The 14,301-nt window shown below is 36.2% G+C and overlaps 1 protein-coding gene across 2 annotated transcripts in view; it reads right to left on the bottom strand.

Moving 5' to 3' along the window:
* Positions 1 to 14,301, bottom strand: part of NEDD4L (NEDD4 like E3 ubiquitin protein ligase) — a gene marked incomplete in the record, with an annotated part of 461,078 nt that overhangs the window by 321,218 nt on the left and 125,559 nt on the right. For both annotated transcript variants that reach the window (XM_036757634.1, XM_036757643.1), the window contains 1 exon segment: positions 7,743 to 7,816. In XM_036757634.1, coding sequence (XP_036613529.1) covers positions 7,743 to 7,816 — 74 coding nt within the window.

The following is a 14,301-nucleotide window of genomic DNA, read 5'->3' as shown; positions in this document are numbered from 1 at the left end:
CTGCTATAAATATTTTTGTACGTATAGAACCTTTTCCTCTTTCTTTCATTTCTTTGGGCTATACACCTCATAGCTGTACAGCTAGGTCAAAGGATCTGTACATCTTCATAATTTGCTAGCCATATTTCCAAACTGTTTTCCAAAAATGACTGGTTCTCTCTAGCATGCATTGCTGCCCTAAGGGTTGAGTGTATTATTTGCTTATTTTTAGAAAAAAAAATGGTTTCTCCTAAATAGGTTAATGTCTTTTATATGACTTTGTGTAAAGATTTTTTAGTGGGAGCAATAGCTTCTACTTTGCTATGGGCTAGGAGATCATATTTATTACAACTATAACTAAAATAAGAGTAAATGGGCTCTAAGTAGTTCATTTATCAATTGAGTGCATGGGTTCTGAATGTCACAAAGATAAAGCACTATTTTTGCTTACTCAGAGGTCTTTCTCAAGTCTGAAAGTTTGAAGGAGCTAAGAAATCATATAGGGCTATCCTCTCATTTTACAAATGAGGCAATGAAGATCCCACAACAGTTGTAACTTCACCAAAGGAACTCAGCTGCTTGCTTACTTTCATATGGCTGAAGTTAATGAATGATCTCCAGAGGAGTATTAGTACATTATATTATACTATTGAGGTAGGAGTGGGAGGGACAGTAAGGTGAAAAATTAAAAAAAAATATAGAAGACATTTATTTTTTGCCATCTAAGAATCTACAACCCAATGAGGGAAACAGAATATATATATACATACATACATACATATATATATATATATATATATATATATATATATATATATATATATACACACATACACACATATACAGAAACTACCTAAGGTTTTAGTTTAGTAAAATGTACAATGAATCAAGAGACACAGACTGAACCAAACTCTACTCTTAACACACTTCTTTAACTTAGGTATATCAATATCTTAAGCTCTAGCTCTCAGCTATATAAATAAATGGGTCCTTGGGGCCAAATGATCTCCACGGTCCCTACCAGCTCTAAGTCCTATGATGCTATAAATGAGAAAATCATGGTAAATAGTCTAAGTGCCTTGGGGAAAATGTGATATCATTTAAGGTATTTTTAGAGGAAATGCATAAAGATAAGAATTAAACCTCTTTCTTCTTCATCTGATCTAATAGGATCATAGGCAGAGCCGGAAGAGATCATCTGATTCAACCCTTTCTTTTACTTATAAAGAAATTGAGTATGAGGGAAGTAAATGATTTGTCCAAGGTCACATAGGAAGTAGAATCATATGAAAAAAATTAGAACTCAGACCCCCAAAGTCTTCAGGGTAAAGCAGTTTCTAAAACCTCAAAACTATCCCATTGGGTAAATCCACTTTTGAAATAACACTAGCATTTTGTACACACTTCTCTCCAAATTCTGAATGGCAATATCTTATGCTGAAAACAAAGAAGGTCAAGGTTGTTAACCAGGTCTAAACAAAAAGCCAAAAATATTTTCAGACACTCATTAGCAGTGTAACCTTGGACATGTCACCTAATCTCTTAAGGCTTCAGTATCATCCTCTATAAAATGAGGTGTCAGACTCTAAATCCTTTCCAGCTCTAAAGCTATGATCCCATGAGCCTATATATTTAAAAAAAAGAAACTTTCAAAGAGGTATCTGCAACTATTTCATTCTTTCATATCATTATTATCTGCCTTTCTTTCCCCCAAATTCGATAATAAAACATTCTCTGCAGTTAAAACAAAAGGTAAAAATCTTCAGAAAAGGTCAAGAAGAGGTTACGGGCAATTATTTGAATAGTGTGGGACTCTTCATCATAATCCCTCAATATTAAAGGAATTAGGAATCCAGTTAGATTCCTAACTGATTCACCTAAGCAAAACACCATTACCTGAGTTGATCATCATTTTCCACCAGTCAGACATAAGAAAGGGCCCTTGCAATAAGCGCAAATTGCTAACTGTAACTATCCAAGGCACGTTGGTGGAGGCTTTGCTGCCTGATGCTGATATTTAGGAGGTATAAAAACACCATATGATTTTTTGGTAGGCAGAAAATCTGAGTTTTATATCATACCTATGGGTTTTTTTTTTATTTTTGCTCCAAACTTAGTATATTTTGAAAGTAAACAATTTTCTTTTTCTTATACATTTTTTTACAGTTTAACAACAATTTCACAACTTCCTGGTAGAGAACTAAGTGAAGTGTTGGGTTGTTAAACAGTTTGCCCAGTTTGCCCCTCTCCCTCTCCCTCTCCCTCTCTCTCCCCCTTCTCCCTCTCCCTCTCATCTCTTTGTATTTTTCACCCATGTTTTGTGATTGTTGTCCTGGTCACAGGGATTGCTGATCATGGCTTTTATTTTTTCTTAAGATCTTATTCTGTGCAAAGCAGTGGGTTAAGTAAAAAGTGTACAGCAAAAAACAAACAAAAAAAAAACTCTCCTCTCTTAGAGATCAAAGTTAAATAAATGAAAGAAAAGCCAGCCCATTATTAAAATGTCCAACATAGCAGGTAAAAGTTGAGGAGGGATACAAACCCAGTGCTATGTCCCAGAATGAAGTATGGTTGAATTCATGAAAAATAACCGGTATATTTTTTGCTACAGTTTAACTTTTACAAAAATGTTTTCTTCCTAATGACTGTCAACCAGCAACAGCATGTTTTATTTGTTTGTTTACTGATGAATGTGTGATAAAGAACAAAATAAGAAACTGGAATAAATCTGACACCTTCAAGAACTGTGGGGTTTGCAGGTAAAATCCAACTATTATGGAATGGGTTCAAATGTGTAAAGATGCACTAATTTTATATAAAACTCTATATCTTAAAAAAAAAAAAAAAAAAAAAAAAAAGGAAAGGGCCCTTGGAGGCCCTCATCATTGTTTTGTTCTTTGTACACCAGTCTAATCTCTTAGTCACTTTCAGCTTCCTTTCAAAGTCTCTTTTGTTACTAATATCTTATTATTTTAATTGCTCACATGATTTCCGATGGGCAACTCAAAGGCATTAACTTTATCTCCTTGAGTACCTATAAACTCACTGCCAGCCTACCTGCCTGGTTTATAACACCATTTCACAATACATGTGGGTCCAGTCCTTCCCATGTCTGTTGTGATCCAATGACCAGATTTAACACTTTAAGACCATCTGTCCACATATAATACAGCAACTTGGTATCAAATTGTCTATAATAGGATTATCATCAAAGCACTGAGGCTTTCTACACTTACCATAGGCCAAGTCCCAAAGCTAACTTCCACAAGACACCATGGTCCTGATCTTGAATTTGTATATGCTCCTCCTGCCTGTCTTATAGCACAATAGTAGTCCATTATATTTCATGTACTACAACTTGTTCAGCCATTCCCCAACCGACGGGAATCCCCTCAATTTCCAATTCTTTGCTGCTACAAAAAGAGATGCTATAAATATTTTTGTAGAGGTAGGTCCTATCCCTTTTTTATGATCTCTTTGGGATACAGACCTAGTAGTGGTATTGCTGGATCAAAGGATATGTACACTGTGATTGCCCTTTAAGCATGATTCCTAATTGTTCTCCAGAATGGTTGGATCAGTTCACAACTCCACCAACAGTGCATTTGTGTCCTAATTCCTACTTATCTGTCTTGTTCCCACTCCTCCACCAAAGGTTCCAATGATGGGACCATGGGGAAAGGCAAATGAATTTCTCTGAATGAATCTGCACATCTCTGTGTGTAGTGTACATACAGAAACATTCTACAGCAATGTAGGATAATTTATCCATTTTTCTATATTCAACAGATATCTTTCATTTTATGGGACAGATATAGTTCATGAAGACAGGACATAATGTAATTGATAGAGAACTGGTCTTGCAATCATAAAGATCTGGTTTCAGGTCCTACCTCTTCAACCTGTTGGCTTTGTGATCATGGAAGAGATCACTGAGTCTCACTCAATATGCCTGAGTTGCCAATCAGCATCAATGGAGGGAGAATCTATATAGGGCATTCTCCATACTTAATGGAATCACAGGTCTGGACCCTCACCAAAAAATGTTGCATTACAGTTAACCACACAATATACTTGTGCCAAATGGATCCAATTTACTTTGGATTTCCATTACAAAATCAGAGATGTATACTTACAGGGAGGGGAAAAAATGCCATCCACCTTCTCCCCACAGTAAAACAAGGTATAATCTTTTAATGAGAAAGGGGGTAAGAGGGTGGCTCTTATAGATGCTTCATAAATAATGGATGAACAAATTCCTAGCATGATGTGCAGAATACAATAACAGTCTCTTTTCTCTTGAAGCCCAAGATCTAATGAGGTCTTACTTTTGCTTAACTTTGAAACCTTAGGATAAAAAGTCAAATTAAATCTGTCCATTATTCATGCCTACTTTCTCTATTTAAAGGTGTGATGATGTTTTAGTCATTACAATCAGCATCAGTATGAGAAAAATGGATCTATGGGATCCAATGGAGAAGGAAATGGCAAACCACTCCAGTATTGCCAAGAAAACCCCAAATGGGGTCATGAAAGGTTGAACATGACTGAAATGACTGAATGACAAAAAAAGGGAAAAAAAAGTCTTATAGAAGAGAGCTTCCTTTCTCTGACATCCCTTCCCCAATCCCTATAGTTGGGGTAGCTGCCAACAGCAGAGTGATGATGCCTAGTAGGATAGGATCCGGGATTAAGCTTAATCAAACAAGAATATATAACAGAGTAGGACAGACATAACGTATAATTTAGTCATTTAGGCTTTTTTCACAAAAATATTCTTCTCTGTTAACTTAACATGAAGTCACAGGAAGCTCAATCTTTGAGATAAATTCATCCTAATATTTTCTTTTTAGAAAGGAGGAATCATCATCATATTGGGTTAAGAGCATGAAGGTACCTCAGAGGTCATCTACCTACTTTAACTTCTTCATTTTAGAAATGAGGAAACTAAAGCTTAGAAATATTAAGTATCTTGCCCAACATTACACAGGTACTAAGTCAAAGTAATTCAAACTCAGTCAAGTCTTCACATTCCAAATTCAACACATTTTCTACTGAACCATGATGCTTCCCAAAAGCTAGTGGCCCATGCAGGGTAGGACTGGGCCTACAACCATGACATTATTAGTACTACATGCTAACCAAATGGCCTGACCAAGGAAAAAAGCCAAATATATATCTTTACACCATACCTTCTATTTATAAATAATTTATTGTCCCAGTTAGAGAAAGGTTTCAAAGGGGTAAAAAAGCAATCTTCTAATTATGATCAAATGCTCTCTTCTATTTGGTTATTTATTATAAACTCTTATAATCTATACTTATGCTTTTATAGAGATAAGTTTTTATCTCTCTCACAAACCCAAGCTGCACTAGACCAGGGATGGGGAACACATGTGGCCTTCTAGGTCCTTGGGTGCAGCCTTTTGACTGAGTCCAAGTTTTACAGAATAAATCCCTTTATTAAGGGGATTTGTTCTGTGAAGTTTGGATTCAGTCAAAAGGCCACTCTTGAGGACCTAGAGGGCCACATGTGGCCTTAAGGCCACAGGTTCCCCACCCCTGCCCAAGGCTGATGTTTAGTTCTTCTATGCTGTTCTTTTATGGGCCTCAGTATCTTCTTTTGCAAAACATGAAAACCACAGATCCCAGAATTTCTGATTGGCTGTGGGATGTTTAATACTTTTCCTCTATGAATTGGATAATAGTATACTATTTAATTATATTATTGTTATTATTATTATCATTATACATTATGTCCTCTTCTCCTCTCCCTCTATACTATTTCACTTGAATTCATCAGCTCCCATGGTTTCAACTATTATCATCATACAGATGATTCTCAGATTTATTTGTCAAGCTTTAGCCTCTCTCCAAACCTTGAATCCCACACCTTTGACTGCCTCTTGGACATTTCATACTAGACATCTCACATGTATCTTCAATTCAATGTGTCAAAAACCTGAACTCATTATTGCTCCTCCCAAAATCCTCCCCTCTTGCTGACTTTCCTATTACTGTGGAGGGTATCACCAACCTCCCAGTTAAAACCAATGTGCCATCTTCAGTCACCTTTTCACCAACCCTCTCTCATCCTCTATATACAGGACTTGCCAAGTCCTACAGTTCCTTCCTTCCTTCCTTCCTGTAGAGACCAATTGACATGTTGTATGGCAGGGCCAACAAATCTTGAATTACTGCAATGCTTTTTATGTTTGGTCTCTAAAGTTTCTATGACCTTTCTTATTATATGTACAAGGATATGGTCTTGCCTTTTAGAATTCTGTAACTCAGGTCATCCTCCCTCACTTTGAGAAGCAAAAATGAATCAATATCATTGGCTACTGAAAATATACATTCACACACATACACATTCATATGTAGCTATATTAGGAAGTAAAGATAGTTGTCTGTCCAGTGGCAGGGTACAGGAAGTGGAATAACTATGAAATGAAGCTAGAATGACCAGTTGGGAACAGACTGTGAAGGACTTTAAAAGCCAGAGGAGTTTTATTTTATCTTTGGTTATGATGATGATGAAAATAGCTAGCATAATGTTTTAAGGTTTGCAAAGTACTTTACAACAACCCTGGGAAGTAGGTGCCATTATTATCCCCATTTTACAGATAAGGAATCTGAGGTAAACATAGCACAAGCAATTTGCCCAGAAACATGCAACTAGTAAGTGTCTGAGGCAGGATTTGAAATCAGATATTCCTGATGCCAGGTCCCATGTACAATAGCCAGCTGAATGAACAGGGGAGTTAAATGCTCAGATCTGTAATTAAAGAAAATTACTTTGGCAGCAGTGGGTAGGATGCGAGGAATCCAGTAGTAGCCATAATAGAGCTTCAGGCCTGTGGTGCAGAGGAGAGACTATAGCTATACAGATCTGGAAATCATAGAGCAACAGGAGTAAATGAGGTGACCAAGGAAAAGAAAAGAGGAAAGATGTGATAAAGTCAATATTTTGGGAAGATTAATTGGCAATGATTCATTTAACACAATGTCAAAGGCTTTTTATTCAAGAAGCTTTAATGGATCCCCATTTCCTCTATTAAGTCAAATCAAAACTTTTCCTGACTATTCAAGGCCTTCTACAGCAACTTGAGCAAGTTAATATAATCTTGTTGGTTAAATTAGATTAACTTCTCCATATCTTCACCTAAAATATTTTTCTCTGAAATGGACCATTCCTAAGATTCCTTCAATGCTTTAAAAAATGCAATATTCTGTGTTCTAAGAAAATCTGGTTAGAAACCTAATGCAAATTAGATTCAAACTTTTTCTGCCATTAGTTTAGTTCATTTAATCCACTAGATGAAAAGATATATACTAATTATGCAGATCAATTAAATAAGAAGCAGATGAACATTACAAACCATACTCCCTACTCCTCCTTCAAAATTCTTTTAAGAAAACTTCAAGGAAAAAACAAAATAACAATATCTCCAAACAAATTTTACTCTTCAACTAACTTTAAGTACTCCTAACATGAAACATAATGCTCCTTTTTTTCATAATAGCAACATTCTCACATTTATAAGAAAGAGTACACACAACAGCCATGTTTCTGTTGGCATTCACCCCCACCCCTGGAAAAAGCCAAAGCCACAAACACTGCTAAAGGCTGAAGCAGCAAACTGGGGGACTCTTCAGAACCACTTTACAAGTGAAGTGAGAACCTGCCTTCCCCAGCCCCCTTGCCTCTTCTCTTGACTTTGGTTTCCTTTGGTTTTTGAATGATTAGAAATGGCACATACCTTGCTCCAAAGATGTCTTTCTTTGCAAGATCAATTCCAGAGACAACTTTCACTCTGAGGATACGTGATTCTCCCTGTTTAGGGGGGAAAACACAAGAGAAAGAATGTCTTAACTTTAGAAGTTAACGTGGACAAATGACCTTCAATGAAGAGATAACCCAGCCCAACACACCACCATACATGAATGCACTCACTGACCCAGGGGCAAGTGCTGCAAAAAATTGATAACAGAGGCTTCCTTCACCTGAAACTAGAGGCATTGTTCCAAAAAGTCTATGATTCAAATAGCTGTCAATATTATTCATAAATTTAACTCAAGCTGCCTCATTAATAGCACAGAAATAAAACTGCTCTACTACAGGTATGCTCTTAATTTAATAAAGCTCTAGTTTTTAAATCAAAACATAAATTGCCCTTTTTGGACCTCACTTCAATGCCTCAATGATCAAAGCTTCACTAATTTTTTTATTTAATATATTTTATTTTTTCCTCAATTACATGTTAAAACAATTTTTAACTTTTTTTTCTCTTTACAGTTTTGAGTTCCAAATTCTATCCCTCTTGCCTCTCCTGTCTCCCTAAGATGGTAAGCAATGTGCAATCATGTAAAACATTTTCATATTAGTCATTTTGTATAAGATTTGAACAAAAGAAAAAGAAGTGAAAAATAGCATAATGTCCCACCTATTTAACAATTTCCTCCCCGGCGAAGGTCCCATTTTCCTATGTGAATAGCCCAGGTTACAGGAGTCTGACCAAACATATTATCTCCTTGATAACTTTCTCAACAATGGATCTACTTTGCCAGAAAAACTTAAAAAGCCATAAGGTGCCCTATTATCAAAAATGCCATCATCATCACCCCCAGGAAGAATCTGTCTCCACAATCCCTAGCCCATCATGTTCCCAGGAATCATCAATTAACCTAGGCCATACAATCCCCCTGCATTCAGTGAGGATGTCAAAATAACGAGTTGAATGTGAATGAGACAACAGGTTAACCAAAGGAGGGTGGGTGGGGGAGAGACAGAGACAGAGACAAATAGATGGAGAGAGAATACTGAGTCTTTACTCTTTTAAAAGACATTGCTTTTATTATAATTTTTATAGAGTGCGAAATGACTTCAGCATATTATAATAAATGAATACAAGTAACATCAGTGGATCATAGATATAGCTCCATAAGGGACCTCAAAAGCTATATAAGTAAAACTTCTTTATTTTTACAAATGTGGAAACTGATGACTAGGGTAGTTAAGTGACTTGCAAAAGGTAACAAAGGGATTGAGAGTGTCAGAGAGAATATTTGAACTCAGAGATATTTTTATATGAATTCTCTATCTCTTCCACCAAAATGTAAGCTTATTGATAGTAGGGATTGCTTCATCCTTTACACTTGTATCCTCAGCTCCTAGCATAGCACCTAGTACGTGGTAGGTGCTTAATCAATACTCATTGATTGACTGACTGATCCTCTGACTCCCTGCTCTTTCCACTACATACAATCAAAGAAGTGTATGGCCGATAAGAGAGTTGGATTGGTCATGTAGCAAGAGAAAAAGAAATCCCAAATGTTACACTGGTACCTATATGTCATGCAATGGAAGAACTTCCCCAGCATATCAGTTGGATTTCTTGTGAAGAAATTGTAGGAGGACATAGACAAGAGTCAATAAAATTTAAAAAAGGATGTATGGGTCCCCATCAGTTTTTAGTACTCTCCCTAACATACTAAATTATATTGTGGTATGTGTGTGTATGTGTATATACTTTGTATTTACTTATCTGACTATATATTGAATAGCTCCAGTAGAAAATAAGCTTTATTTAAAAAAAATTAAATGTATTATTTATTTTTAGCATTCATGCTTTTTCAATTTTGAGTTCCAAATTCTCTCTCTCCCTCCAGTCACTCCCCTAACCATTAAAATGGTGAGCAATTTGATATCAATTATACATGTGAAATCATGCAAAACATATTTCCATATCAGCCATGTTGCAAAAAAAGCAAGAAAATAAAATTTAAAATATACTTCAATCTATACTCTGACTCCATCACTTCTCTCTCTGGAGATGTTCGGCATTTTTCATCATGAGTCCTTTGGAATTGCCTTGGATCATTTTATAGATCAGAGGAGTTAAGTCTTTCACAGTTGATCATCATTACAATATTGCTTTACTATGTACAATATTCTCTTGGCTCACTTCACTTTGCGTCAGTTCATACGATTCTTCCCCGTTTTTCTTCCTGAAACCATCCTGCTCATCACTTCTTATAGAGCAATAGCATTCCATCACAATCATAAACCACAACTTATTCAGCCAATCCCCAAATGATGGACATCCCCTCAATTTCTAATTCTTTGTCACCACAAAAAGAGCTGTTCTAAGTATTTTTGTATATATTGGTCTTTTTCTTTTTTCTTTGATTTCTTTGGCATAAAAACCTAGTAGTGATATTCCTGGGTCAAAGAGTATGCAGTTTTATAGCCCTTTGGGCATAGTTCCAAACTGATATCCAGAATAGTTGGATTAGTTCATAATTCCACCAACAGTACATTAATGTCCCAATTTTTCCACATTCCTCCAGCATTTGTCATTTTCCTTTTCTGTCATGTTAGCCCATCTGATAGATGTGAGGTGGTACCTCCGAGTTGTTTAAATTTGCATTTCTCTAATCAATAATGATTTAGAGAAGTTTTTCATATAACTTTGATTTCTTCTTCTGAAAACTACTTGTTCACATCCTTTGACTATTTTTCATTTGAGAGGAGTTATTTTTTATAAAATTGACTTAGTTCCCTATATATTTGAGAAGTGTGGCCTTTATCAGAGAAATTTACTGTAAAATTTCCCTCCTTTCTTGATTTCCCTCTAATGCTGGCTGCATTGGTTTTGTTTGAGCAAAAAAAATTATTTAATGTAATCAAAAGTACACATTTTACTTCCTGTGATTTTCTCTATCTCTTGTTTGTTCAGAAATTCTTCCATTATCCATATATCTGACAGGTAAAATTTTTCATGCTCCCTCATGCGCATATGATATCACCCTTTATGTTTAAACAATGTACGCATTTTGACCATTTCTTGGTATATAATGTGAAAGGTTGTTCTATACCTAGTTTCTGCCAGACCTCTTCCCAGTATTATCAGCAATCTTTGTCAAATAGTGAGTTTTTATCCCCAAAGCTTGGATCTTTGGGTTTATCAAACACTAGACTACTATGGTCATTTACTACTGTGTACCATGCACCTAACGTATTCCACTTATCCATTACTCTATTTCTCAGCCAGTACTAGATTGCTTTGATGATTATTGCTTTATAATATAATTTGAAATCAGGTATAGCTAGGCTGCCTTTCTTCACATTTTTTTCATTGATTCCCTTGATATCCTTGACCTTTTATTCTTCCAGGTGAGTTTTGTTATTTGTTTCTAGCAAAATAAAATAATTCTTTGGCAGCTTGATTGGTATGACATTGAATAAGAGCATTAATTTAGATATGCACTCTTTCAAGGCAGAGATTGTTTCATTTTTGTCTTTGTATTCCTGGCACCTAGCACAGTGTTTGACATGTAGTAGGCATTTAATATTTGTTAAATTGAACTGAATACAAATCTTCACATAGAGCTTCACATAATAGTCTTGTTAAAATACTTTGATGCTCTGATCCTAGTTTGTAACTGGCATGATGAGGTCAGAACCTGGGTCTTCTAATCCCTTAGTTTATTTCTATTTTTATTGTATGCAAGTATTTTCTGATGCAATATTTTGGGTTGTAGATTATTCTCTAGGGAGTGGAAAGGAAAGGGGAGATGGTTAGATATCCCTCTATGAATAAGACACTAAATATAATTTGTACACATACTGTGGAATTGGAGGATACACAAAAGCATATTGACCTTATCTTGATTTCCTGAAAGTAAAAAGTCTAAAGAAAGATAAGGAATGACCGTCATACTATAAGGAAGCACGTGACAAGATGTGTGACTATCATAACAATTTATCAGATACAGACCCAAGCTGAATATCTGTACTTTCTGAAGCATTTTATTACTTTCATAAAATCATAGCATGACATTTTGCAACCTGGTTGTGACTTCAGAGGAACTAAATATTTAACTAAGGTGGCTCAAGTGATTAAAACATTTCTCACTCAAGGGTCGTATTTTACATATTAGATTGTTCAAGGGTAGAAAACACTGGTGTGGTCTATTTGTGTTTTCATGCTTCTCAGTCCATTTTGTTTTATTCTCCAATTCTTCACCAAAAGGCTTAAGAACAAATGACATTAAAGTAGAGGAAGTCTCCAACCTATAAGCAGATTATTACATTTTAAAAATTTCTTTTGATTGTTTGGACATATTCCTCTATAAATAAAATATGAAATTATTTTTAAATTGTTTAAATTTAAATTACTTAATAATTTAAAATATTTTAAAATCAATACAATTATTAGTCCCAGTCCCAAAGTTAGTCCCAAAATAATTACAGTTATTAGTGCCAGTCTAAGTCCCAAAATCAACTTAATCCACAGTGTAGCATGTCTCTATTGAAAAATGCATTCCAGGGCAGCTAGGGGACACAGTGAGTAGAGCACTGGCCCTGGAGTCAGGAGGACCTGAGTTCAAATCTGACCTCAGACACTTGACACATTTACTAGCTGTGTGACCTTGGGCAAGTCACTTAACCCCAATTGCCCTGCTTTCCCCCCTCCAAAAGAAAAGAAAAATGCTTTCCAAGTCCTTTCACTTCTCTGGGCCACAGTTTTCTCATTTGTTAAGTAGGGATTTGAAGTAGATGATCCAGAAGGTTGCTCACAACTGTCAAGTACTGTTTCTAATTTAGAACTTTGGATACCAGGAATGTGGCTCTTACCACTTTTTGCTCTTTCCCCCCATCCTTCTGACTCCCCTCCTAGAAGAGAATTAACTATTCCTCCTACCATCACTACCAACTGCAATAGCCTACCAGCAGCAAGAAAATATGGGAGACTATATTGGCAGGAAGACCCTTTCTTACCCTCACCCTAACACGGTGCTAAGCAAGTCATTCCTATGAATGGGTATTTGCAAGCTAGGGAGTATCACTGTGTTAGCTATTTCCCAACTCCATACACACATTTTACTCTTTATTTTCTGGCCTATATTTTTATTACTAGCTACAATAGATGAAATATTTGTACAGTGCCAAGTACAGAGTAAGTTTTCAATAAATACTTCTTGAATTTAACTAAAGAGACAATATTGTGTAGACCACCGAATCACCTATGTTGCATGTGCATTCCTTCTGCTTGCCCTAAATACCTTTGAATTTTCAAGTTCTGGCCACCTCTTTACCACCACCTGTTTTTCATTACCTTCTTCCTTCTACCACTCACAACTAATACCAATAAATTGTTATGATAGTCACAGTCTGGTCATATGCTTCTTTACAGTATGATGGTCATTCCTTATCTTTCTTACAGTTTTTACTTTCAGGAAATCAAGATAAGACCAATAGGCGTTTGTATGTACTCCAACTCCACAGTGTGTGTGTGCGCAAATTATATTTAGTATCTTATTCATGAAGGGACATCCATCCATCTCCCCTTTCCTTTCAACTCCCTACAACCCAAAGTATCTTATCAGAAAATACTTGCACACATTAAAAACAGAAAGGGAGTTAGAAGACTCAGGTCCTGACCCTATCATGCCTGTTACAAGCTATGATCAGAGCATCATATTTATGTCCCACCCCATCTATGGCCACTTATCATCTTCTCTTAGTCAATGTTTCCTCTGTATTTCACCCAGAACTTTCCCTTGACTGACCCTGTCAATTGCCTTGTTGTTCTATTCCACTCCTAATCCATCTAACCTTCACCTCCCTTGCTCTCTCTCTCTCTGTAATCATTATACCCATACAACATACCTTTCACCTAGATTTCTGGCTTGACTACTCAATCTTTTATTAGTTTAGCTTTTATTTGTAGTTTACAACACTCAGTTCCACAAGTTTTTGAGTTCCAAATTTTCTCTCCCTCCCTCTCTTCTCCCCTCCCCTACAAGACGGCATGTAATCAGGCATGGGTTCTACGTATACCTTTGCATTAAACTTATTTACATAATAGTCAAGTTGTAAAGAAGAATTGTAAGCAATGGAATGAGTCATGCTCAATCTTTTTTTTCTGTAAATCTTATTGGCCCTGACCTCAACCCAATGACTGTCACTAGTGCTTTTGCCTTTCACCTCTCTTTTCCACTTGGAAGGAAAACAAGCATTTATTAACTACGGTGTACCAGGCACTGTGCTAAGCATTTTACAAATATCTTACTTGGTCCTCACAACAACTCTGGAAAGTAGGTGCTAATATTATCCTCATTTTACAGTTGAGGAAACTGAAGCAAACAGAAGATAGTGACTTGCCTAGGGTCACACAGCCAGTAAATGTTGAAGGCCAAATTTGAATTCAGATCATCCTGATCTCAGGTCCAGCTGCCCTACTGACTATGCTACACAGCCTCCTGTAATCCTCCAGGGAGGTACACCTCTCCCTCTCTCCTTCTCCCTCTGCG

Source organism: Trichosurus vulpecula, chromosome 1 (genome assembly GCF_011100635.1).
Source record: "Trichosurus vulpecula isolate mTriVul1 chromosome 1, mTriVul1.pri, whole genome shotgun sequence".
Taxonomy (NCBI): domain Eukaryota; kingdom Metazoa; phylum Chordata; class Mammalia; order Diprotodontia; family Phalangeridae; genus Trichosurus; species Trichosurus vulpecula.
Note: the sequence above shows the minus strand (reverse complement) of the source record. Positions and strands in the feature narration are given on the sequence as shown.